At 62.5% G+C, this 25,850-nt stretch overlaps 1 protein-coding gene across 5 annotated transcripts; it reads left to right on the top strand.

Annotated features, from left to right (window-relative positions):
• Nucleotides 1-3,118: 3,118 nt before the first annotated feature.
• L1CAM (L1 cell adhesion molecule) lies at nucleotides 3,119-25,047 on the top strand. 5 transcript variants are annotated; one of them, XM_051837447.3, is made up of 29 exons: nucleotides 3,119-3,253; nucleotides 4,685-4,790; nucleotides 11,902-12,093; nucleotides 15,121-15,135; nucleotides 15,533-15,638; nucleotides 15,848-16,050; nucleotides 16,884-17,006; nucleotides 17,111-17,281; nucleotides 17,517-17,628; nucleotides 17,737-17,921; nucleotides 18,028-18,159; nucleotides 18,307-18,450; nucleotides 18,714-18,825; nucleotides 18,934-19,100; nucleotides 19,180-19,336; nucleotides 19,531-19,655; nucleotides 19,746-19,856; nucleotides 20,056-20,253; nucleotides 20,351-20,421; nucleotides 20,553-20,775; nucleotides 21,254-21,369; nucleotides 21,540-21,741; nucleotides 21,821-21,943; nucleotides 22,038-22,208; nucleotides 22,324-22,443; nucleotides 22,544-22,699; nucleotides 22,875-23,009; nucleotides 23,280-23,352; nucleotides 23,633-25,047. In XM_051837447.3, exons 3-29 carry the CDS (start codon nucleotides 12,018-12,020, stop codon nucleotides 23,862-23,864), a joined length of 3,759 nt encoding a protein of 1,252 aa, XP_051693407.3. In that variant the 5' UTR covers nucleotides 3,119-3,253; nucleotides 4,685-4,790; nucleotides 11,902-12,017; the 3' UTR covers nucleotides 23,865-25,047. The 5 variants fall into 5 exon arrangements, with proteins under 5 accessions (XP_051693407.3, XP_089179798.1, XP_008248502.3 ...); XM_089323672.1 differs by lacking the exon at nucleotides 15,121-15,135; XM_008250278.5 differs by lacking the exon at nucleotides 4,685-4,790 and having other exon boundaries at nucleotides 3,125-3,253.
• The last annotated feature ends 803 nt before the right edge of the window (nucleotides 25,048-25,850 follow it).

Raw genomic sequence — 25,850 nt, 5'->3', positions numbered from 1 at the left:
TGGGCTCGGTGGGCAGCTGGGCCAGGCAGGGGTGCCCACAGGAGAGCTGGGCAGGGCCTCTGGGAGTTCCGCGTGTCCAGCCGGCAGTTCTTGGTTGTTGGGACTCTTGTGACAGAAGCCAGGAGCCCGGAGCTCCTTCTGGGTCTCCCACGTGGGTGCAGGGGCCCAAGGACTTGGGCCATATTCCACCACTTTCCCAGGCCACAGCAGAGAGCTGGATGGGAAGTGGAGCAGTCGGGACTCGCCCATATAGGATGCCGGCACTGCAGGCGGCAGCTTTACCCACTATGCCACAGCGCTGGCCCTGCAGCGGTATCTTTTTGAATTCAAAGGTGTCACTGGTGGCACAGGCAGCAGCTCCCTCGTGGAGCTATTTCTGCTGGAGCCTTCTGGGGTCCCGGCCTGGCGCCCACTCCTCCAATGCACCCAGCCACTGACTACACACCTGATGCTCCGTGTACACAATGCCTCTCTGCGCATGATCGCTTGGGGAATGTCTGCTTCCTGCCACCAATAGCCAGGCATACATAAGCCCAAACAGAAGGACGGCCATCGCAAGTGTCAGGCACGGGGGCCAGCAGCACCCTCCCGGGTGGATGCACACAGAAGCCTGGGTGTGAATGCTTGGAACAGCTAGAAACCACCTAGCAGTCTCACTGGGCAGCTCGCTAAACAGCCCACGATGGAGCCGAACAATGGAGTGCTATACTACTCAGCAACGAAAAGGCACACACACAAGGCCACACACTGCACAACACGCGTGTTGTGTTCAAGAAAACACAGAACGCAGATTAGTGGGGGCCAGGGACCCGGGGCGGGGGGAGGCCGTGGTTGGGTGCAAAGAGGCAGGTGGGGGCTGACACTGTGGCACAGCAGGTTAATTTGTCACTTGTGACACCTGCACCCCGTATTGGTTGGAGTCCTGCCTGCCCCACTTCCCTTTCAGCTCCTCGCCAATGCACCTGGGAAGGCAGCGGGCTCCCTGGTAAATCGCACTTCAGTTCAACTGATTTTTTAAATAGAGCTACGCCTAAGCCATGAACACATGGAAAGAGGCACTTGACATTAACAGGTGGGTGGGTGGGCCGGCCAAAGCCATCTGCCTGCCTAGTGACCCCAAAAGTCCACAGCAAGCATGAGGCAGTGGACAGATTAAAAAATTATTTATCTGAAAGGCAGAGTTATGGGGGTGGGGTAGATAGAGAAAGGGATCTTCCATCTGCTGGTTCACTCCCCAGATAGTTGCAATGGTCAGGGCTGGGCTAGGCCAAAACTAGGAGCCGGGAGCTTCTTCCAGGTCTCCACATGCGTGCCGGGGCCCAGGCACTGGGCCATCTTCTGCTGCTTTCCCAGGCCATAGCAGAGAGCTGGATCGGAAGAGGAGCCGCTGGGACTGGAACCAGCATTGTACGCCTCCGTTTTCTCATCTGTGAACTGGGGACATGTGTGTGATGGGCTCAGGGAGAGCAAGTGAGGCTTCCTGGCGGGGCTTGCTCGTGGAGTTCCTTGAGCTCTGGGCTGCAGCCTCGTGGCATGCAATGCAGGGCTCCTGTCTGGAGGGAGCTGCGCTAACACAGGAAACGTGCTCAGAACAACAGCAGCCCCACAGCAGTGCTCACTCACTGATTTACTGTAATGGTAGTAATGAATTCTTTTTCGCATAAACACAGACTGCGCCCATCATTATGCATCGCTCCAGCCGTATGAACGCCATCGCGGTAACCAGCACGAAGTACTAGGCTAGGTCAGCGATTTGCAGAAGTTGGGGATGGGGAAAAGGCTGGGAGCGGAAGGTCGGGGTGAGGGGAGTGGAGCAGCAGCTGGGAAGGAGAGAAGCCCAGGCCGGCTTGGCCGCAGCCTATCAGAGCCTGGATCAGCGCAGGAGGAAGCAGGGCGCAGCTCAGTGCCTTGTGGAAAATACCCCCTCTGCCCAGCTCATGGCCCCTGCCTCTTGACCCAGGTCAAGAACCCTGCCCTACTGGATCCAATGGAACCAAAAGGTGGGCCATGGGCAGTGCCCTGGTGCCCTCTCTCGCCGCCCTCTCCCCGTTCTCAGTCTTGTCTAGTCTAGGTGGGCCACCCCAAGCCTCCCCTGCCAGGGCAATGGGGGCTGGGCAGGAGGTGATCCCACGGGGGGCGGGGACTCCTGCCTTGGGGGTTCTCAGGAGGCCAAGCCCAGGGCCTCGGGAATGCTTCACTGGGCAGAGGCATGCCCATAAAAATACCGTGGCCACCAAGGCTGCAATCTGCCATCTGGACCCTAGGGCTTCCTTGCCCTGAGGCTGCGGCCGGCTCGGCTCGGCTCGGCTCGGCTCGCTATGGAATTCCTGCCCCCTCTGCCTTGCGTCGCCTCGCTCGCCTGCTAGGTCACGGCCGGGAGCCCAGGAGGGGCGCTTCTCTCCGGATGCTTTCCTAGCGGGGCTGAGATTGGTGCTGGCGGCAAAGGTCGCGCTGAGGCCAATCGCGAGCACAAAGAAAGGAGACACTGGGCCCGGGGAACCCGGCGGGGATGTGCGGAAAATCTGCGAGCCGGGAGTGGCAGCCGGAGGGGCACCCTTTCCGAAACCCTTTCTCCCCTGGGTTCTGCCTCGCCGCCCGCTGCAAGGATCTGGCCTGAGCGCTTCCGGGCGCGCGCGGGGTGGGGGGGGATTCGGCGGAGGGTCGGGGACTCGGCAGCCCTGCCCAGTGTGTGGACGGACGACGAAAGGCACGGACATCAGGGCGCGGCCCGGAGCGCGTTGCGTACGGGTGCCCAGCGTTGGCCGGTGTCCTCTCTCCACCGCTCAGCTCTGGGTCCCCAGGAGCGCTCCCGCCCCGCGATTCCCGCTCCGCGCCTTCTCGGCGGGGGCTGCCTGGTGGTCCGACCGGGGCGCTCTCGGGCTGGGGTCTCTGGGACTGCGAGTGCGAGTGCGGTGGGACCTGGCAGCAGAGACGGGGAGGCTCCCTTCGAGCTCCAGGAAGGGACCACCGAGGGAGTCCCTAGTCCACGCCGGGGTCGGCGGCCGGGCTCTGCTGGGACGAGGGGCGACCGCGAGGAGGGGCGGGGCCGGTGGCCGGGGAGGTGATCTCACTCCCCTCCCCCTCCCCTCCGCGCACGCCCGCCCCGCCCCGCCCCGCCCCGCTGCCGCCGCCGCCGCCGCCGCCGCAGCAGCAGCAGCATCGGCACCGGCCTCGCAGACGCGCTTGGGCGGCGAGTCCGAGGCCGGCGTGCGCGGAGGCTGGGCGGGCAGCCCGAGTGGCGGCTGCAGCGCAGGTAAGGCGGGCCGGCCTGCCGTGGCGCCGGGGCCGCGGCTGCTACCCCCTGCACCCCCGCCCCAGCCCTGGCCCCGGGCGAGGACAGGAGGGGGCACCGTCCGGCTCTGTCGGTGGTAACGGGCGGCCGGGCTGGAGCCCCACCCATGCCAGCCCACGGCTGTGGGCACCGGGGACGGGAGCGGGGCGGGGGACGAAGGCTGGGTGCCAGAGCCCGGCAGGTGAGGGGGTATCTGGGCGGCGCCCCAAATGCAGACCTAGGAGGCTCCCGGAAGGAGGTGATCAGGCGGGGTCTGTGTGGACAGGTAGGAGCAAAAAGTGGCGTGTCCCCACGGGTGTGTGCGCGCGTGGGAGAAGGAAAGCGACACCGCGACCGAATGCCCCACATCGGCCGTTGTGGGGTGTGGCCCTGGGCGTGGCTGCCCCTCATTCCCAGTCCGGGGCCCTGTTTGCCTGGCGGAGGGAGACTGGGCTAACCTGCCCTTGCACTGGGGGGAGGGGAGGGAACCGGGCAGGGCGCTGCCGACTCCTCCACCCCAAAGTGGGGAGGGCTTTGTTCTCCGCCTCCTTCTTTCCAAATTCCAGCCGGGGCTCCGCGAGGCTCCCCTCAAAGCCTGCTAGGGAGCCAGGGTCTCCTCCCTTGAGGCGCAGGGGCGCCTGGAGCCTTCTCGTAGGGGCTCTGCGACTCATAACGGGTGCAGCGGGAGAGGGCACCCAGTCGTGTGCCTCCCGTGCATGGCTGTAGCATGTGAGCCCGCCAGGTAGGGGTGAGGGGAGGGCCACCGTGCAAAGCAGGATCCTGGGGGCCCTGGCCCTGCCCACGGCGAGTCTTCCTGTCCCTGTCACTTATGGCAGGGGCCTCCATTCCTAGTGCCACCTTCCTATGTCAGATGTTGGGGCTCCTGTTGATGGGCACGTAGCACAGCCCGTTCCCGCTGCCAGGCCTTGGCACCTGCAGTGCCAGCCTATAGCTGTCCTCCCGGGGAGGCAGGCCCAGGGCCATCCGCTTGCCCCAGGTGGATGCCCTACTTCTGCCTGACGCCACCCAGAGGGCAGGGGCTTTTGGACCGGCCCAGTGCCGTCTCTGCTGACTCACGTGGCCATGACGGCGAATGAGCCCAGTGAGACTTTCCCCTACAGGAGCTCCTGCTGAGCCTCCTCTTCCTCGCCCCCTGCTCTGGCCGCTCGCCTCGACGGGCTCCCTGCTGCAGGTGCTGGGACTCGCCCTGCCTGGCCTCTCAGCTGGCACAGCACCCAGGCAGCGCCTGCACATGTGCGCCCCTAGGCTCCCAGTCCTGCCGGCGCTCTCTGGCAAGGGCTGGGACCGGAACTGAGACCTCCCCAGCTCCCTGGCTTCTGGCCATTTCTCTTTGCTGCATCTCAGTCTCTCTCTCCGTCTTTATTTATGCTTGTGGGTATTTGATCCCAACAGTAATACATCTTGCTGTGGTACACTTGAGACATACAGCGAAGAACAAAAGAAATTAAGAAGCGCCGGTGATCTGACCACCCGGAGGGAAACGCGTTCAGCCTCCCTGGTTTGTTCTAATCCACTCTCTAGAGGCTCCTCCCTCGGTGCCCAGCCCTAAGCCCCCTGCAGAGCCGCAGGAGGGCCCACAGCGCCCCAGGGTGGCGGATCCGGATCCTGCAGCCAGGACCTCAGCAGCCTGTGGGTGGGCTGGCTGGCATTCGCCAGGCAGTTAGCCGGGGCAAACCAGCCACAAATGGGGCCAGCACTGTCCTTGTCTGCATGGGGTGTGGACTCATTTTTTTCTTTTTGGTTATCTGAAGGGGAGAGGAAGGCAGGGAGTGGGCAATGGCCTGGGCCGAGGGCTACTCCAGTGAGCTGTGCCTTCCTGATTGGCCACCCCCTGCTCCGTGCTTTCTGCTATTGGCCCAACAAGCAGGTGCCTTCCATGGCACGTACTTGGCCAAGACTGGCAGGGGAGGGCGGAGGAGGCAGCTCCGTGTGGTGCCATATTGGCCGCTTCCCCAAGCCAATGATTTGGGACAGTCGGGCCCTCGCTTTTTCTGGCTCCCACGTGACGGGCACACTCATTGATTCGCAAGAGCCCTTTCAAGAAAGCCAGTCCTTGGTTGGTGAGGGCAATGCGGCCTTGTGATGGGGCACGGCTTGCAGCACTGGCCAGCCGCAGGAGGGCCTGGGGGGCAGTGTGGAGAGGGCTGCCAGGCTGGGGATCCCAGCCAAGCATGCGTGGGGGGCCCCACCTCGCAATTCCCACAGCAGGGCAGGCAGGGATTCTGAGTCCCCCTTGTAGGATCCCAGGCCGGCTGTGGATCTCCCTGGGGGATATGTTTCCGCTTTCCACTTCCTCTGATCTGACCCATGCCAGACACCACCCCCCCTTGCTGCCTTTGCTCCCACCTGTCAGCTGCCACAAGCCGTCACCTTTCCTTCCTGCTCAGTGGGGATTTGCTGCGGGAGTGGAGACGCCCCCTCCTCCCTCTGCTTGCTGCCCCCGCCCCCCAGCCCTCCGATACCCAAAGCTCTCTCTGCTTCCCCTTTTGCCTCTGAGCTCTCTGCCCTCTCCCCTAAAGCCCCTCCCTCTCTTGGGGGCCCTTGATGGCCCTGACCTTGGCACTGAGCCGTGAACCCCAGCACTGGGAGGGGGGAGGGGTGACCTCAGTGGGGCTCCACACTTTTGGTTTGGGCCCAGCCTGCCTTGGGAGCCCTGTGTGACCTGCAGAGTGAATGGTGCACCTGGTGGCAACCAGCGCGGCCCAGCGGCCTCCCGAGATAGCAACAGAGTCTGTGGCTTCCTAAAGGCTTCGGTTGGAGGGGAAGGGAGGAGCCCGTGGAGGGCGGGAGTCTTCTGCGGGGGGGGGGTGCGGGGGGGAGGGGCTGGATGATGGGCTTTCTAGAAGCTTCCCTTTGTCCAGTGCCCCTCACCCAAGGCCTCGGGAGCTCGCCTTGGCCCTTCTGTATTCTCCCAAGGTTGGAAAGCTACAGAGGGGGTGTCCGGCTAATCGCAGCACTTGGCAGGGGCTTGGGTGGAGCAGGAAGCTGGCAGCTGGTCAGGGGGCACCTCTGAGCCCACGCGTCTCCATCTCCGGAGCGTGAAGGTGGAGTGCCCCAGGAGCCCCGGGAACTCAGCTCTCCCACCTAAAGCACCCAGGCGGGGCCGCGCGAGGAGAGCAGGAACCAGGCTAGAGATTTGCATGGGACGCGGTGCTGCTGGGAGTCTGGGGCTGTGTGTGTGTGTGTGTGGTGGTGGGGCTCCTAGGAGCCTTATTTGCGTGTGGGGGGGGTGATGTATCTGGTTGCACGTGTGTGCGTGCGGGAGCAAGTGCGCACACACATCCTCCCGCCCCCACGTGGGTTCCTCACATGCCCCAACAGGGCCTCTGCCGGGAAGGGAAGGGGTGGGGCTGCGGGTGGTGGCTGCCTGGCATGGGGATGGAGCAGTGGCTGCAGTGGAGGGGGTACTGCCTCTGGCCCCCTCCCCAGCTGGCTTCCTTCATGCTTTAGGAATGCCAAGGCCTTGGGGAGGACAGAGGCCCCATTGTCTGCCCCAGGCTTCCTGTGGTCCCTCGTGCCCTTTAACCCTTTGCGAGTGGGGAGCCTGGCCATGTCTGAGCTGTTTCCAGGGCCCCCAACGCTTGAGCCAGGTGTCCTGGGACCAGGCGGTCTGCACGGTACACCGCAAGAGGAGGCTCCTCCTTGGCTGCGGGCTCTGTTGCCTGCCCGGCCCTTCCCCACCTCCTCCTCCACAGGCCTGCCCCCTCCCCTGAAGCCCCTTTCGTGTTACACTCATCTGGCTCGCGGGGGGGAAGGCCCTGTCGCCCACTGCTTTCTCATGCCCCGGGAGGCTGGAGCCTTGGCCCGGCTGGCCTCGGCCTCCCTGCGAGCACAGAGCACAGCAGTGCGCCCTTGTTGTGCCCTCCGAGGAAGAGAGAAAGGGGTCAGAGCCGGCCGAGGTTGTGGCTCGCAGGGGAGGGGACCAAGCAGCCCAGCCCGTCCCTGGGCTGAGGCCTCTATGTTGTGGAAGCCCCCAGAGCCCCACGCTGAGGGATGGGGATGGCGCGGATGGTTTGGGGCCAGGCCCCTGCTCCGGGCTGAGACGCGACGTCGGTCACATCCCACTTGTGTGTGGCCTCCCTCCCAAGGTTGCGCTGCCTTCTCCCCACATTTGCCTGCCATCTGCCTAGCAAATAGGCCGCTGGGAACGCAAGCAGGCACAGGTGAGCATTGCCAGAGTGCCTGGGGGTAGGGAGGTCACCCAAGAGGAGCCTTTGGCAGCTTCGGGAGCCTCGACCTTGCTAAAACCTCACCCCTTCTGAGCGCCAGTGCACTTCCCGGAGCCTCGGTTTCCCCGTCTGTAAAATGGGAGTAATGGTAGCACCTCCTCCACGGGACAGTGTTGAGGATTAAACGTTTAGGAGAGTCCCTGTGAATGGACTTAGCGCAGCGGGGCCATTACAGGTGAGCTGCGGTTGCCTTGGAGACCAAAGCCTCAGGTGGGCTGAGCGCATTGGGGAGGGCTGCAGTGGGGAACCCAGAAGCCTCAGCAGCACTCTTAAGACTTCGGGGCCCCCAGGTCCCCCAGGGGCTCCCTGGAGCAGCCCCCTTCACGCAGGAGTATCTAAATAACTCAGCGGGCTCCAGCAAGGCTTTCCCGCACTGCTAGCAGAGAGCTGGGCTCCATCACCATAGAAACCCGCCAGCCTGGGGAGGAGGGTGAGGGAAAGCCTTAAAGGAACACAGTGCAGGGGTGCAGGTGAACCCATGGGCCTGGGGGCCACGCTCAGCCTGCGGCACACCTCCCAGCCCCGCCCCTGCTCTAGCCCGCAGGGTCACGGGCACCCAGAGAGGGCCTGGAGGTCCTTGTCTCTTCTTCAAAAGCCCTCAGGGAGGACCTGGGAGCCGGTGGGCTTGGTGTGCTTCAAGGTTGCAGGTGGCATTGCAGGGGCTCCAGAGGGACCTAGGGTGGGGCTCGGGGAGAGTCTCCGCTGGGGCCTGCAAGGAGCCCCTCCCTCGGTGCCTGACGCTGGTCTCCTGCGCTTGTCCCCCTCGGTTCCTGCTGTGCCCTTTGTCCCTGCCTGCGTCCTGTGTGTGTGTGTGTGTGTGTGAGTTCCCGATGTTAGGTTGGGGGCTGGAGCGACTTGAGAGCAGCCCCACCTTTGTACACAGTCGGCGCACAAACACACCCACACGGACACACGCTCACACGCTCGCTCGAGGTGGTGCCTGTGGCTGCGCACGCACCTCCCCCGCCTCCCCCGCCCCCCCGCCGGGCGGCTGTTACTCACTGCTAGCAGCAATCTTGGAAGGATCCACTGGGAGCCTCTGGCTGCTTCTACCCCTCCCCTCGCTCTCCCCACCGGGTCCCCACCTGCTCCCTGGCATGCCTGGGTATGCCAGCAGTGGGCCATTCATCTTGTCTTACAACCAGCCTCTGGCCCCAGCGCCACAAGTGGGCAGGGTACTTGCCGCTCTGCAGCTGAGGGGCTTTGTCTGCCTGCCTGCCCTTCAGCCCTGCTCCTCCGTGCAGCCTGGACTGCAAGCCTGAGGAGCCCCCTTTGCCGCCCCAGACCCATCTTCCTCCCTTCCCTGCCCCTTGCCTGGCACACCCCCTGGGGACGAGGACGCTGCGGAGGCGCAGGCGCAGGCGCACGCGCGGGGGCCCAGCCCTCGCTTCTCGCCGTGTCTGCCATTTCTCAGCGGTGCTTTCTGCGGCTGTCTCTCACCCTTTGTGCTCCCTCTTCCTCGTCTCTCCGTTTCTCCCCTGCCCCGGTCTCTTTCCATATTTCTCCATTTCCCTAACAGCTCCCATCCTGGGTATCGAGCTGCCTTTGTTTCCTCTCGGCTCCCGGCCCCAGCCGCTCCTGTCCCCTCCTGCCTCTTTTCTCACCCTGTCTGTCACCTTTGGCAGACCTGGCCTTGACTCCATCTGTAGTACACTTCCCCCTCCCCTGCTTCCTTGCTCTTGGTGGTGCTGATGGGGGGTCGGGGGCCTGCTGAGCTGACAACCTTAGCTGCTTGCTCTGTCATTGCCTGAGGGGTGGTGCAAGATCAGAGGCCCAGCAGCAGTGGGAGGGGAGGAGGGGGAGCCCCGCTCAGCTGTCAGGGGCTTCTCAAACCTTCTGGCTCCTTCCTGCCTGTCGCTAAGTGCTCAGGGTGGTGACAAGCTGCATGGCAAATGCCAGGAGGCTGCCGGTGAAGCCAGGGGGAGTTGAGATGCGACAGAGAACGGGGACCGGAGGCTTGGGAATAGTGTGTGTCCGCTGTGGGTGCATGCAGCACCCCGTTCTGGGAACCTAGACTTGGAGGACAAATGGAGGAACCGGCACAGGCACAGCAGGAGCGGTCACTGCTACACACAGCACCCAAGCTCCTCGCGGGAGGAGCAGCCTTCCTCCAGCTTCCCTCCCCTCCTCCTCTCAGGACCAGAGCTCCCAGCTCCCAAGGCTGCTGCTTGATCGCCTGCTCTCTGATCTGAGTCTCCTACTGCTTCCGACAGGCCTTGAAGTCAGGCCACCTGGGGCCCACCCTGATCGTACTGGTTTTGTTGGGGGAGGTGGGGGCTGAAGCAGCCTGGCTCTTTGCAGGTTGGAAACTGGCCATTCGTGCTCCGCTTCCGTTCTCGCTGCCCAGGCCTCAGGCAACCTGCTGCCTTCACTGCTGTCCTTGGGTTAGCCCCTTACATGAAATGATCTGCGGATCCTGGTTGGCCGCTTTCTCCCAGTGTCCAGATGTCAGCATGGCATCGGAGGCCACTGGACCCACTCTTCCAGTGTTCAGCCTGATGCTTAGTCCCCCTTTCACAGGTGCCTGGCTGGGATTTAATAAGGGCATCTGGGGTGGAGCTCTTGCTGGAGCACTCACTCTGCCCCCTCCCTCCCCCTTTTTGAAAAGATTTATTTCTTTATTTAAAAGACAGTGTTACAGAGAGAGAAAACACGAGAGACAGACATATTCTATCTGCTGGTTCACTCTCCAGATGGCCACAACGGCCAGGGCTGAGCCAGGCTGAAGCCAGGAGCTTCTTCTGGGCCTCCCACATGGGTGGCAGCCACCCAGGAACCTGGACTACCTTCTGCTGCTTTCCCAAGTGCATTAGCAGGGAGCTGGATGGGAGGTAGAGCAGCCGGGACTCCAGTCGGCGCCACTGTGGGATTCCGGCATTGCGTGTGGCGGCTTAGCCAGTGCACCACCGTGCCGGCCCCAACACTCTGGCCTTTTCTGCACACTCGCCACTTGCCTCTCTCCCACACCTGTTCCTATTCCTATCTTCTTGGGGGTCTCTTTTCTGCTCATTGTCAGAGGAAACTCCTCTCCAGACCTGCAGGCTTTGGGGTCCTTTAGGCATGGCTGGCCGTGCTTGGGCTCGGAGTGGTCACATGCGTCAGCTGAGCCCTGGAGACTCAGGAAAAACCTGTAAGCTAGGACTGCCGGACACTAGAGAGGCACTAGGAATGCTGCCTTGGGAAATGTCCCAGAGCTTTCTCTGACCTCTGCCCCGACCCCAGCTGGCCTAGAGCATCTGGAAGCAGAGGCCACAGTGGCCTCTAGTATTCCCCAGGGCACTCACTTTTTTTTTTAACTTGAGAGGTACAGTTACAGTCAGAGAGAAGCAGAGAGAGAGAGAGAGAGAGAGAGAGGTCTTCCATTCGCTAGTTCACTCCCCAGTTGGCCGCAATGGCCGGAGCGGGGCTGATCTGAAGCCAGGAGCCAGGAGCTTCTTCAGGTCTTCCATGTGGGTGCAGGGGCCCAAGGACTTGGGTCTCTTCCACTGCTTTCCCAGGCCACAGCAGAGAGCTGCATCAGAAGTGGAGCAGCCGGGACCAGAACCGGCGCCCATATGGGATGCCAGCACAGCAGGCAGAGGCTTTACCTGCTGCGCCACAGTGCTGGCCCCTCCTGTCAAATCTTGAGGGCAGGCTTCCTTCCCCATTTTTTCTTCCTTCAACTGCACTTCAGAGAAGTGCAGCCATCTTGGGGCCATGTACTCACTTCTCTATCAGCTTTTTAGGTCTGAACAGCACCCAGGGATCACTTGGCTCTAAAGGCCATGGCAATGAGACTATGGGAAGACTTGTCTTCTGCACATGTGTGCATGCATGCGTGTGTGTGCACACGGACATAGAAGACATAGGGATTCTGCACAGCTGGCAGACACACTGCATCACACACACCACATTTCTCCAGATACACACCAATGCACGTCCAGTTGTGAGTGTACCCCACCCCCCAGAGAAGACATCCAAGCGTGTGCATGGCTGCACACATGCCCTGTGCGGCTCCACATCCACACACATTCCCATGGACACCTGCTCACAGGCACATCCAGACACACATGGGAATGGCGCGCATGGAGTGCCCTGCAGTAGGCACAGTGGAGCCGATGGGGGCAACAAGTTGGTGCTGGGGAGACAGCTGGTGGGAAAGAGGCAGACAGAGAGCAGGGAGGTAATGAAAGGCAACCTGGAAGCCCAGCCAGAGCTGTCTCTTCCAGGTTTCTCCCTCCAAGGTGGGGGTGGGGTGGGGGAGGCAGGGCGAGGGAAGCTGGCCAGTGGAGGGCGGATCTGTGGGCGGGGCCAGGAGCTCGGACTCGCCCAGATGTTAGTCACTAACGTCCGTCCCTTTTCTCCTCCCCCACCCTTCCCTTCCTTTCTCCCCTCTCCCAGTGCCTCCACCCGCAGCTCCCGCCCCCAAGCCGCCCACCAGCTCCTTTCCCTCCGGCTAGAGCCTGAGCCAAGCCGGGTGGTCTGTGCCGTGCGGAGCCGCCGGCGCCGCGGGGAAGATGGTCGTGGCGCTGCGGTACGTGTGGCCTCTCCTCCTCTGCAGCCCCTGTTTGTTCATCCAGATCCCGGAGGAATGTGAGTAGCTGAAGGGAGTCTCGGCGCCTCCCTTTGCCGCCGCGCTGGGCCGCTCTTTATCTTCTGCCACCTCACCTTCTCTCCGCTCCACAGCCTCCCCCTCCTTTCTTGGGGCGTAGCGCGGGCAGGAGATACCCAGGAAATTGGATGCTCCTCGAGAAAAGGGCAGGCTGGAGGGCTCGGGGTGTGTCAGCACCGCGGACAGTATCCAGAGCGGAAGCCAGGGGCGTTTTCAGCACCGCGGACAGCGGCGCCAGCAGGGCTCTTGGTCTGGGGCCTCTCCACCTGTCCTTTGCTGGCACCATCCCCGCCCTAGGGGTGTGGTGGGCAGAGAGTGGGCCCGTTCCCAGTCCTCAGCCAGCTTGTGCAGAGATCTGGATTCAGGTGTTGCGTGCATTTCTGACTTGTGTGGTCACATCTTGAGCCCTTCTTAGCTCTGTCTCTGAACAGAGACAAGGAAAAGCACGTGGGTCTAGCCTGGTAACCCTCCGGATCTTTTCACTGGGCAGTTATTTGGTGGGGGTGTGGTGGAGCTGCAGGAGCATGTGTCTGTGGTTCTGAGCTTTGTGGGGGGAGGTCACGGGTAGGTGTGTGGGTTTTAGAGAGTTATTGAGCTTGAGTTTTTGTGTATACTTGTGAGTCTCAAAGACTGTATTAGTATGTGTGAGTGTGTGGCATCATGGTTGATTAAGAGGGGGTATTTGTGAGTCTGACTTTGACTTCCTATACAGGTAAGTGTATGCATCACTACAGCTGTTAGTTACTGATCAGCTTTGTGAAGGTCTGTGGGTTGTGTATTTTTGTGAGTGGGGCTGTGGCCACATGGTAGGTGTTGTTAGTGTGATGGTGTTTTCTGTTGTGTATGAGGGAGAATTGGAAACTCACTGCACTAACGGATCCTGTTGGAACTTGTTGGGACATTTCCAAGGGTATCATGGGGTGGGGAAAGCTGTGCCAGGACAAGAGCTGAAGGATGTGGACTTGGGAGGTGCCTGGTAGTGGGAGGACTCAGTGAGCATTTGAAGGAGGTGTAGGGGTCTGACGGAACCAAGGTTGGCTATGCCCTCTGAAACACATCCGTGGAGGTCTACACAGCCACCCACCACAGGTTCCCATGGATCCTCGTACCCGCTGGTAGACACGGATACCTGTATGCAACCAAGTGCAGAGCTAGCAAAGGTACAAAGATGCTGACTGGCCACACAAACAGAAACACAAGTACACAAGCGAGGGTTTTTAAAAGATTATTTACGTATTTATTTGAAGGTCAGAGTGACACAGGCAGAGGGAGAGAGAGATCTTTCATCCACTGATTCACTCCCCAAATACTCACTGAGGGCATCAGCCAGATCTCCCATGTGGGTGGCAGGAACACAAGTACTTGGGCCATTGTCCATTGACCCCAGACTGGACTCTAGCAGGAAGCTGGATCAGAAGTTTGAGTAGTCAGGACTCTAACCAGGCTCTCTGATGTGGAATGTGGGCAGCCCAAGAGGTGGCTTTACCTGCTGCACCACAATACCCACCCACCCACCCACCCCAAATTAAGCTTTTATTTTTTTAATTTTAAAAAGATATATATATATATATATATTTGAAAGGCAGAGTTACAGGGAGAGAGAGAGAGAGAGAGAGAGAGAGAGAGAGAGATCTTCCATCTACCAGTTCACTCCCCAAATGGCTGGGCCAGGCTGAAACCAGGAGCCAGGAGCTTCTTCTGGGTCTCTCACATGGGTGCAAGAGCCCAAACACATGGGCTGTCTTCCACTGCTTTCTCAGGCCATTAGCAGGGAGCTGGGTCAGAGCAGCTGGGACTCCAACTGGTTCCCATATGGGATGCCGGTGTTGCAGGTGGCGGCTTAACCCACTGTGCCACAGTGCTGGCTGCCCAGATGAAGTTTTTAGATACAGAAGATGCAGAGGTGGATGTACAACACAACACTCCCCGCTGAAAAGTAAGCGTGCAGAAAGGCCTGCAGCTTGCTCAGGGAAGGTAGAGCCAAGTGCAGACAGACACACGCTGCAGTGCGTACCTCCAGGGCATCCGCAGATTCTTAGTCGTGTACTTGCTTCCCTTCCCTCTCTGCTTTTCAGGGACTGTCCCCTTACCCCAGGCACGAGCCTGCCCTCCTACCAGGTGGGCACACACATGTCTGTGTGTGGCAAGGTTAGGGAGAAATTACAGAAAGATGGTAGTGGGGACAGAGAGAGAACTAGGCCAAAGCCCATGGCCCGGGGCATGGACCCGCACCTGCTGTTGACCCCAATACAACCCAGCAGGCTGCTGGGACTCTCCCTGTTGAAGCCAGCCTTCCCACTCTCCCTCCCTCACCCCTCCAGCCCCCTGTCATTTTCTGCTTCTTCTACCCACTTGATTTTCCCTCTCCTGTCATTCCTGCCTCTCCCCAGCCAGAGCCTCTGCCTTGTCCCCAGGGAGCGCCCACCTCCTGCCTGAGCCCTTACGCTGAGGACCTCTGCAGAGACAAAGCGCCCCTCCCCCTCTGCTGGGCTGAATCCCGGGGCTGGGGCAGGCGCTCTGGCTGGCTGGGAGGAAGGAAGTGCAGAGAGTGCTGTGGGCCATGGAAACTCCGATGCAGCAGGGCCTTGGGGAGGGGCTGGAGCGGGAGGGGCAGCGGCTCTGCAGGCTGGGCCTGGGTAATTGAAAACACTGAGCTGTGCTAATTGGATTAGGAGCTGGGGGGGGGGGTGCTCTGGCTGCTGGCGTCCTGGGTGGGTGGGGTCAGTTCTGCAGGCCACACTGGGCCCTGCCTGGGAGCGGTGAGGTCACTCTTGTTAAAGAAAAGATGTTCTTCCTGCCCTTGCTCACGGTAGCCCAGGGGCAGCTCTCCCCCTGCGTGTCTCTAAGCAGGGGAGCCCTCTGCGGGTCCCAGGCCGGCCCAGGAGGAGTTGCCCAAGCCCAGTTGCCACCACCACAGCCTCCTCTCCTTCCCCTTCGTGCGTGGGCCCTGCCGAGGCTGCCTGTCACTGTTTCTCTCCGTTCTCTCCCTGGCTGCCGGGATGGCTCAGATGAAGGATACCACGGTGAGTCGAGGGAGGAGTGGGTGTGTCTCACAAGGCCAAGGCACAGCTGGGTGCGCGCCAGGCCGGTCCCAGCTCTCCTGGCTCTTGGGTCCTCTGTGCCTCTTGCTCTGGGGCCCGCGTGCCGCCCCACCTGGGTTTCTGTGTGAGCGCACACTGTGGCCCTCTCCTTCTCCCTGTCAGGGATGTGTGCTTCCTGGTTGTCGGGCCTCCGGCCTTTGCTTCGCTTGCGGTCATCTGTCTGTCCCTCTCTCTTCCTACATGGGGGTGTCTGTGTGCCCTTTTCTCCCACGCTGATGCTAACCCCTCTGAGGGCTCCAGACCCTGCTTCCCCGCTCACGCCAGGACGGGGTGGAGGCAGTGATGCCAACACGCCACTCTCCCCGCTGTGTGTCCGCAGTGCTGGAGCCGCCGGTCATCACAGAACAGTCGCCACGACGCCTGGTTGTCTTCCCCACAGACGACATCAGTCTCAAGTGCGAGGCCAGCGGCAGACCCCAAGTGCAGTGAGTGACCGTGCCCCCGCCCTCGGCCTCCGGCTCTTATGACTCCCTGCCCCCCCTAAGTTCTGAGCCCCGAAGCCTGCAGACCTCCCTCAGGGCCGGCGGTCCTTGCCTTCTCGCAGGGCAACCCTTGGGGCCCCTGGCTGCCTTCGGCTGTGCATGCAGCCTGTCCCAGCTGCTGTCCCCGGTGCCAAGGCCCTCTGCCTGCACAGGTTCCGCTGGACGAGGGACGGCATCCACTTCAAGCCCGAGGAAGAACTGGGAGTGACTGTCTACCAGGCGCCTCACTCCGGCTCCTTCACCATCACGGGCAACAACAGCAACTTCCCCCAGAGGTTCCAGGGCATCTATCGCTGTTTCGCCAGCAATAAGCTGGGCACAGCCATGTCCCACGAGATCCAGCTCATGGCCGAGGGTACGGCGCGGCGGTGTGGCTCTGCTGGAAGCTACTGTCGCTCGGGTGGCTGTTGAGGGTGCAAAGGGTCTGGGTGGCTGCCAGCCCTCAGCCCAGTGGCCTCTTCCTCTTTGGCTCCGGCCACGTCCCTTTCCTCACTCCGTCTTCTCCCCTCTGTGCTGGTACTCACTTCACGCGCCTGCCTGGTGGTGGCTGCTGGCGAGCTTGGGCTGCCAGACTCGTCTCAGCGCCTGTTTGTCCCTCTTTCTGGCCAGCCCTGTCTGTCCGGGTCACTGCTCTGGCTGGGTCTCTGTCCCTGTTTCCTCCTCCATCACTCCTGGGTCCTCTCTGCCCATGTCTGCAATCTGTCCAGCACCTCTTCCCTCGGCTTTCCCTCTGCAGGCTCCTCCGCCCCTGCGCCCCCTCGGCCCCTCCGCATGCCAGCCCCCCCTCCAGCCCCCTCTCCTGCCTGCTCCTGGGCTCCATCTTTATGTACGCAGTGCTTTCCCTGGGGTCTTCCCTCTGCATTCCGTCCTCCCTGAGCTTTCTGCCTCTTGAACACTCTCCCCTCCCCTCCCAACCCCTCTGGTTACCTTGGGAACCGTTGCCATGGTTTCCGTGTCAGGATGATGGAAGGGTCTGTGACTCCCAGGCTGTCCACAGCTCCCTCCCCCACTGCTGCACCTCAGCCTCCCCCAACCCGTTCTCATCCTTTCTTTGGGGAGAGGCATGGAGGCTTAACCCTTGATGGCCACCTGGCCCCCCCGCTCGCCGGCTCCTCCTGCCCTGTCCATCCCGGGCTAGCCCGCCCTGCTGCTCTCCCCTGCCCTGCACTGCCTCTCTGTGCCCCCTAGGGGCCCCCAAGTGGCCAAAGGAGAGGGTGAAACCTGTGGAGGTGGAGGAAGGGGAGTCGGTGGTGCTGCCGTGCAACCCCCCGCCCAGCGCGGAGCCGCTGCGCATCTACTGGATGAATAGCAGTGAGTGCCAGCGAGGGCTGCCACGGGGGCTTGGGGTGGCAGCGGGGGCTGTCCCCGATGGAGCCCCTGACGCCTGCCCCGCCCCGCCCCGCCCCGCCCTGCAGAGATCCTGCACATCAAGCAGGACGAGCGGGTGACCATGGGCCAGAACGGCAACCTCTACTTTGCCAACGTGCTCACCTCGGACAACCACTCGGACTACATCTGCAACGCCCACTTCCCGGGCACGCGGACCATCATTCAGAAGGAGCCCATCGACCTCCGGGTCAAGGCCAGTGAGTCCCAGGGGCTCTGGAAGCCCTCTCTCACCTGTGGCTGTGCCCGTTGACCACACAACCTCGAGGGCCACTTGGCTGCCGTGTCCACCCCGCCCGGGCCCCTTCCCGGGCCAGCAGGGCAGAGCTGAGGCTCTCCCCTTAGAGAAGCGAGCACAAGCCAGGAGCTCAGCAGGGGGTGAGCAGGGTGGGATGCGCAGGGTGGCCAGGCCACCCACACCCTCTCTCCTGGCAGCCAACAGCATGATTGACCGGAAGCCGCGCCTGCTTTCCCCCACCAACTCCAGCAGCCACCTGGTGGCCTTGCAGGGGCAGCCTTTGGTCCTGGAGTGCATCGCCGAGGGCTTGTGAGTCCGGGCGCCTGGGGCAGGGGCAGGCCAGGCCGAGGCCACCCCAGCAGGGCCCCAAGACAAGCGGCCTGTCCTCTCTCCCTCCCTCTTTCCTCCCTCGGGCAGCCCCACGCCCACCATCAAGTGGCTGCGCCCCAGCGGCCCCATGCCGGCTGACCGCGTGACCTACCAAAACCACAATAAGACCCTGCAGCTGCTGAACGTGGGCGAGGAGGACGACGGCGAGTACCGCTGCCTGGCTGAGAACTCGCTGGGCAGCGCCCGGCACGCCTACTACATCACCGTGGAGGGTACGGGGCTGTGGCGTGCACGTTCCCCTGTCTGCCCCAGGCCCCCCACAACGGCCGCTGGTGGAGAGCAGGCCCCACGCTCAGCACGCCTCTGCCTTCTTCTCAGCCGCCCCGTACTGGCTGCACAAGCCCCAGAGCCACCTGTACGGGCCGGGGGAGACCGTCCGCCTCGACTGCCAAGTGCAGGGCAGACCCCAGCCAGAGGTCACCTGGAGAATCAACGGGATCCCTGTGGATGGTGAGCAGTGCTGCGGCTGGGGCAAGGGGTGCCGTGACCCTGGGGCTTTGGGGAAGGAAGAGACATGTGAGGTGGGGCCTCTACACAGCTCAGTCTCTGGCCTGGGCCCATGGAGCGCTCTCCCCCCCAACCCGGCTGCCCCCACAGAGCTGCCCAAGGACCAGAAGTACCGCATCCAGCATGGTGCCCTGATCCTAAGCAACGCACAGCCTAGTGACACCATGGTGACCCAGTGTGAGGCCCGCAACCGGCATGGGCTCCTGCTGGCCAATGCCTACATCTACGTTGTCCGTGAGTGACCCCCTGGGGCTGCCTTTCTCCTTGCTGACACCTTTGCCCCACAGCTACCCGGGGGCGGATGGCAAGGGCAGGGGCTTGGCCGCTAAGGCTTTTGGGAAGAGGCAGGCTATCAGCTGCGCCTGAGGCACGGCCGGTGGGGAAGCCCTGTACACCGGGCTCTCGGGCCGAGCGTGCACTGGTCGGAGCATGGCTGGTTTCTCTCAGCAGGGCGGCCCTGAGGCCAGCCCTGTCTCCCGGCCCTGTTCCTCCCCCAGAGCTGCCGGCCCGCATCCTGACTGGGGACAATCAAACATACATGGCAGTGGAGGGGAGCACTGCCCACCTGCTCTGCAAAGCCTTTGGGGCGCCCGTGCCTACTGTCCAGTGGTGAGCACCCCGTTCCGTGGCCATGCAAGCTGGGGAGAGGAGAGAGCCCAGGCTGGTCGAGGACAGCCGGGCCCCCACCCCCACCTCCAACGCGTGCTCTCTCTCCAGGCTGGATGAGGAAGGCACCACGGTGCTGCAGGACGAGCGCTTCTTTCCCTACGCCAATGGCACTCTGGGTATCCGTGACCTCCAGGCCAATGACACTGGGCGCTACTTCTGCCAGGCTGCCAACGACCAGAATAATGTGACCATCATGGCTAATCTGCAGGTCAAAGGTCAGGCAGGTCCCCGACGGGACTGCTCAGGGTCTCTGCAGGACATCAGAGTGACCCGCTTCCCCTTCCTCGCCCTCAGAAGCAACTCAGATCACACAGGGGCCCCGCAGTGCAATCGAGAAGAAAGGCGCCAGGGTGACGTTCACGTGCCAAGCCTCCTTTGACCCCTCCTTGCAGCCCAGTATCACGTGGCGCGGCGACGGGCGAGACCTCCACGAGCTTGGGGACAGTGACAAGTGAGGCTTGGTGGAAGGGGCCCAGTGGGAAAAGCCGGAGGCCCACACCCCTCGGCCGTGGCCATGAGGAGGCGCTCCCCTGCTTTGAGGGGGGAGGTTCTGCAGAAGGAGGAGGAGACGGAGGGGAGGGGAGCCCCCGGGGCAAGGCAGTGGCGGGTCTGCTGGGCACCAAGGGACACACAGCCCCCTTGCAGGTACTTCCTAGAGGCCGGGCGCCTGGTCATCCACAGCCTGGACTATAGCGACCAGGGGAACTACAGCTGCGTGGCCAGCACTGAGCTGGACGAGGTGGAGAGCAGGGCACAGCTCCTGGTGGTGGGTAAGTTGGAGGCTGGTGCCATGCCTCTAGTGGGGGGCAGTAGGGGTGGCTCTCCAGGGGGCCAAAGAGTGTCCCTGCTTGGCCCCCCAGGGAGCCCTGGGCCCGTGCCTCAGCTGGAGGTGTCAGATCATCACCTGTTGAAGCAGAGCCAGGTGCGCCTGTCTTGGAGCCCCGCGGAAGACCACAACGCCCCCATTGAGAGTAAGAGAGCTGAGTCTTAGGTCCTCCCTCCTAAGGCACTTGGCTGCAGCATCGCCCTCCGCCCTGGGACAAGCACGTGTGTTCCAGGGGCTCAAGGCTCCTCATGGGAGACCCAGACTTCTGCCCCGTCGCCCCTTTCCCTCGCCCTTCTCCCAGAAGCACACAGTGACAGCTCCGTGGCCCATTCGCTTCTTGGCAGAGTATGACATTGAATTTGAGGACAAGGAAATGGCGCCGGAGAAATGGTACAGTCTGGGCAAGGTGCCAGGAAACCAGACGTCTGCCACCCTCAAGCTGTCGCCCTACGTCCACTACACCTTCCGGGTGACCGCCATCAACAAATATGGCCCTGGGGAGCCGAGCCCGGCTTCTGAGACCGTAGTCACACCGGAAGCAGGTGGGACGGGTGGCGCCCGCTCCTGGGCCCCGTGGACGCAGGTGGAGTGGGCGCATGGGGGGCTGCAGTGCCGATGGCTCCACGTATTCCTCTGCAGCCCCAGAGAAGAACCCTGTGGACGTGAAGGGGGAAGGCAATGAGACCAACAATATGGTCATCACGTGGAAGGTGAGGGGCCCAGGACTCAGCTGTTGGCTGCTGCCCCTTGGCTATGCTAACGAGCAGGGGGCCAGGGGCGGGCGGGCCCCAGAGGCGGGAGCTCTTGGCCAACCACTTCCTGTTCTGCTGCTCCCCTGCAGCCGCTGCGGTGGATGGATTGGAACGCCCCCCAGGTTCAGTACCGCGTGCAGTGGCGCCCTGTGGGGACCCAGGGGCCCTGGCAGGAGCAGATTGTGAGCGACCCCATTCTGGTGGTGTCCAACACGTCCACCTTCGTGCCCTATGAGATCAAAGTGCAGGCCGTCAACAGCCAGGGCAAGGGCCCCGAGCCCCAGGTCGTCACTGGCTACTCAGGCGAGGACTGTGAGTATCGGGGCCCCGCCCATCTCCGGACACTTCAGTGCGTGCACCCTAGGCTGAGGATGTGCCGTCACCTGCACGCATGGCCGTATGAAACCCCAGAGACTCCACAGCGGCGCTTTTTGTGACTGGCAGTCCAGGCTCCACGTGCACCTGCTAGCGGCAAAGCCCACCGTCCCTGTGGGGGGCGGACCTGGGACAAACACCCAGTCCTGCTGCCTTACTTCTCTTGAGTCTGGGGCGATGTTTCCACATGTCAGCTTTGATGAGCGTCAGGGTTTCCTCTGTGTCAGCTCCTCCCAATAAGTGGCCCATACAGAGACCCTGGTACCATGCAAACGCCCTGGCCCTCATCCAACTGCCCTGGCTCCATACAGCAGCCACACCCACCTTCCTGTGTGGGGTGCGGGTGGGAGGGGGGCGCCTGGCTAGCTCAGCGGAGTGGGCTGTGGCTCCCTCCGAGTCCACTGGCTCTTTGCAGACCCACAGGTGGGCCCTGAACTGGAAGACGTCAAGATCCTCAACTCAAGCACGGTGCTGGTCAGTTGGTTGCCTGTGGACCTGGCCCAGGTCAAGGGTCACCTCCGGGGATACAATGTAAGCGTGCAAGGCCTGGGACCCAGGGAGCGGAGCCCCAGGGTGAAGGGATGGGACCGAGGGCACAGCTCTGCCAGCTGGCAGCCACTTTCCTGGGAGCCCCTGGGTTGGGAGGCGAGGGCCCCCTGCTGGATGCTTCTCTCCCGTGAGCGCTCCTGTACACTGTGCAGGTGACATACTGGTGGGTTGGCAGTCAGAGGAAGCACAGCAAGAGGCATGTCCACAAAGGCCACGTCGTGGTACCCGCGAACACCACCAGTGCCATCCTCAGTGGCCTGCAGCCCTACAGCTCCTACCACCTGGAGGTGCAGGCTTTCAATGGGCGGGGACTGGGCCCTGCCAGCGAGTTAACCTTCAGCACCCCGGAGGGAGGTGTGTCTTGCTCCCCGTTCTCCATGCCCCGCCCCTCCTCCCCGGAAGTACGCAGACTACCGCCCGTCTCTGCCCACAGTTCCCAGCCACCCCGAGGCGCTGCACCTGGAGTGCCAGTCGGACACCAGCCTGAAGCTGCACTGGAAGCCCCCGCTGAGCCACAACGGCGTGCTCACGGGCTACATGCTCTCCTATCACCCTTGTGCGTGCCGCACGCCGAGGAGGGCGGCCCGGGGCGGGGCGGGGGGGACACAGCTGGCAGCTGAAGCCAGCCGCCCTCCCGTCTATCCTCGCAGTGGGGGACGGGGGCCAGGAGCAGCTGTCCTTTGATCTTCCGGATCCTGACCTTCTCACGCACAACCTGACCAACCTCAGTCCTAACATGCGCTACCGCTTCCAGCTACAGGCCACCACCAGGGAGGGGCCTGGCGAGGCCATCGTGCAGGAGGGAGGCACCATGGTGTCCGGTGAGCTGGGGGAGGGTCGGCCTGCAGCTGAAGGGGCTGCGGAGGTGGGGAGGGGGCAGTGCTTAGGCAGCCTTGCAAGGCCCACACCCGTGCCCCGGGCTCCTGCATCCCCCAGGGACCCAGGACTTCATCAACATCTCGGCCACGGCGGGCGAAAACTACAGCGTGGTCTCCTGGACCCCCAAGGAGGGCCAATGCAACTTTGGCTTCCATATCCGGTTCAAAGCCCTTGGGGGTGAGCAGGAAGGGATCCCGGGGGCGGCACGCGTGCTCTGGGCCCCAAGGGGTCACCCAGCGCTGCCGCTCACCCTGCTGCTGCCCCATCACCTCTGCAGACGGGAAGGTGGGCGCCTACCTCCCATCACAGTACGTGAGCTACAACCAGAGCTCCTACACGCAGTGGAACCTGCAGCCCGACACCCACTACGAGATCCACCTGTTCAAGGAGAAGATGCTGCTGCACCAAATGGCTGTGAAGACCAACGGCACGGGTGAGGCACCCGCCCCCCGCACAGCTGCCACGGCCCAGGCCCCTCCCTCCCCCACCCCCGTGCCAGACAAGGCCCAGCCTCTTCGCTCACCAGAGGCCAGGGCACAAGGCCAGGACTTGGGAGCGCGGTGCCTCCCGGGGGCTGGTGTCTCACTCCAGGCCATCTCCTGCCTAAGGCCGTGTGCGACTGCCTCCTGTTGGCTTCGCCGCCGAGGGCTGGTTTATCGGCTTCATCAGCGCCATCATTCTCTTGTTCCTCATCCTCGTCATCCTCTGCTTCATCAAGCGCAGCAAGGGCGGCAAATACTCAGGTACCCGCCTCCTGATCCCAGCACCCCAGCACGGCTCTGCGGGAGGCGCGCGGGGCTGCGGGAACAGAGGAGCGCCCAGCCACCCCGCTCTTGTCCCCGTGCTCTCCTCAGTGGGCTGGGAACATCAGTCGATGGCGGTTAGGCCAGTGCCACCGCGGCGGGGGTGGGGTTAGCCCTTGAGGGTGCTTGGCACCGAGGGTCCTGGGGTGCGGGAGGGTGGGGTCAGGCCAGGGTGGGAGAGGAAGCTGGCTCCTCCCTGTGCATCTACAGTGAAGGATAAGGAGGACACCCAGGTGGACTCTGAGGCCCGGCCAATGAAAGACGAGACCTTCGGCGAGTACAGGTGAGCCACAAGCCACAGCAGGTGCACCGGCCCCCGCCCCGGCCCCAGCCTTGCTTTCGTATCTGACTCTCTCCCTCTCTCCTCTCTGTGCTGCGGGTGACGTCAGGTCCCTGGAGAGGTAAGGCAGCCCACGCCCCGCAGTGTGTGCTTCAGGGTGCCGTTTGCTCCCCAGCTCTGGGGAATGCAACACAGCCAGCTGCTCCAAGCAGAAGGCGCCTCCAGCCAGTTGCTCGGCAGCTGTCCCACTCACACCCCCCCCCCCTCCAATCTGCCCCTGCAGCGACAACGAGGAGAAGGCCTTTGGCAGTAGCCAGCCGTCTCTCAATGGCGACATCAAGCCCCTGGGCAGTGATGACAGCCTGGCCGATTATGGAGGCAGCGTGGACGTCCAGTTCAACGAGGATGGCTCCTTCATTGGCCAGTACAGTGGCAAGAAGGAGAAGGAGGCGGCGGGAGGCAACGACAGCTCAGGGGCCACCTCTCCCATCAACCCTGCGGTGACCCTAGAATAGTGGGGTCCGGCCGGGCAAGCTGAGGAGGGCTCGGTCCAGGGCCAGGTGTGCAGGAGAGCCAGAGGCCAACATGCCCCAGCCCGATGCCTGGGTGGTTCCCTGACCTTGCGGTCAAGGCCCCTCCTCCCTCCTCCCTCCTCCCTCTCTCTCTGTCTCTCTGTCTCTCTCTCTGCCTCCCTCCAGCAGGCCCGGGCAAAGCTTGAGTTGGGGCAGAGGAGAGGAACTCACTGCCTCAAATCCCCGTCTTACCACCTGCGTCCCACTTGATTGCCAAAACCCAGCCACACCCCTTCCTGGCCACATGCTGCTTCGCCCCACTCACGTCAGGGGCCTTTGGGTGCTGCTTTACCTGTCCGTCTGGGCAGAGGCAGTGGCTTGGGGGAGAGGAAGGAGGGTGGCCCGGGAGCATCTCTGGGCTGCTGTCCTTCTTGCCCCCAGTCAGGGTGGGGGGCGGGCCTGCTGGTGTCTCTTCTGGACCAGGGCTGCCACCTCCTCCCCCTCCCCCAGCCACTCCCTGACCAGCCTGGCTGGGACTGGGGACGGATCTCGGTGTCCCCACCATCTGTTCCCTTTTCTTTGCCATCTCTGCTCCAACCGGGCTGAGAGCTGTTCACGGGTGCGAGGGAGGCCATCTGGAGATCCCAGAGTTTGCAGCCTCCAGTGTCACACACAGGTGCACGCCCCAGCTCCATACACACGCTGCCTTCGGTGCCCACCAGACAACGTCCAAGTGGCCTCCATCTCCGCCGGGCACGGAGCGGGCACACGTCCCCCCGTTGCCTACCGCCCGGTGCCTCCCAGCCGCCAGCCAGCGCACCCCAGGACCCCTCAGCAGCCCTGCCCTCGCCCAGCCCTCCCACCCCGCACCTTGGGAATGTAAATACGCCGTGACTTTGAAAGTGTGTGCCCTTGCCCTTTCCCCATATGCCACTAGTGTGTAGGCAGATGTCTGAGTCTCTAGGTGGTTTCTAGGATTTCTAGCAATTAGCTTTGATGATCCCAGCCCAGGAAAATTTAAAACAGACAAAAAACAAGGAAAGATTGGTTCTCCCAGCTCCGCTGTGCCCCTGCCCACATGCCTTTGCTTGGTCTGTTGATGAGCCGTCTCCAGAAAACAAAAGTCTCTATATATATGTACATAAATATCAGAACTATAATAGGCGAATAAAAAACTGCAAACGCACAGACTCTCACGTCCTTTGCCCTGGCGCTTATCTCTGGGGCCCTGCTCCCGACTCACTCCCTGTCTCCGGCTGCAGCGGCTGGATGCTCCACGCACCCTTCCGGGCCTCACTGTCCACCGCATGGGTGCTGTCCTCCTGAGAGGAAGCCCTGGCTCTCGCCACAGCTGGGTCTCTCATTGCCACAGGGGGTAGGCGTGGGTACCTGCTGCCACCTGCCCGGGAGCACCTGACTTGCCTAAGCCACTAGCAAGCAGGGGCGTCCGTCTCCCTGGCTCTCGGAGGTCTCCACCTTGGCCCCACTACGTCTGGCCTGCTCTTTTCTTTTGCCATTGGATCAGTCCTGCTAGCATCCAGATCGTCCACTCGTAGCACCCGGAGCTCTGCTCCTATTCATAGTGCCCGTGGTCCGCACGTGCTCACCTGGAACAGCACCTGCGGGCTCTCCCGCAGCCTTGTCCCAGCACCCTGGCCACCAGGACGCACATGCCATGGTCATGGTGGGGATGAGGGCATCCCAGGCACTGCGCCACACACCTCCTGCCTCCCTGGGTGCTTGCTTTGTTTTTAATTAACACATTTTTTTTAAAGATTTATTTATTTATTTGAAAGTCAGAGTTACACAGAGAGAGGAGAGGCAGAGAGAGAGAGGTCTTCCATCCGATGGCTCACTCCCCAGTTGGCCACAATGGCTGGAGCTGCACTGATCCGGAGCCAGGAGCTTCTTTTGGGTCTCCCAGTGGGTGCAGGGCCCAAGCACTTGGGCCATCTTCTACTGCTTTCCCAGGCCATAGCAGAGAGCTGG

Source organism: Oryctolagus cuniculus, chromosome X (assembly GCF_051225735.1).
Source record: "Oryctolagus cuniculus isolate XC-2025 breed Fujian yellow rabbit chromosome X, ASM5122573v1, whole genome shotgun sequence".
Lineage (NCBI taxonomy): Eukaryota > Metazoa > Chordata > Mammalia > Lagomorpha > Leporidae > Oryctolagus > Oryctolagus cuniculus.
This window is presented reverse-complemented; position numbering and strand designations above follow the sequence as displayed.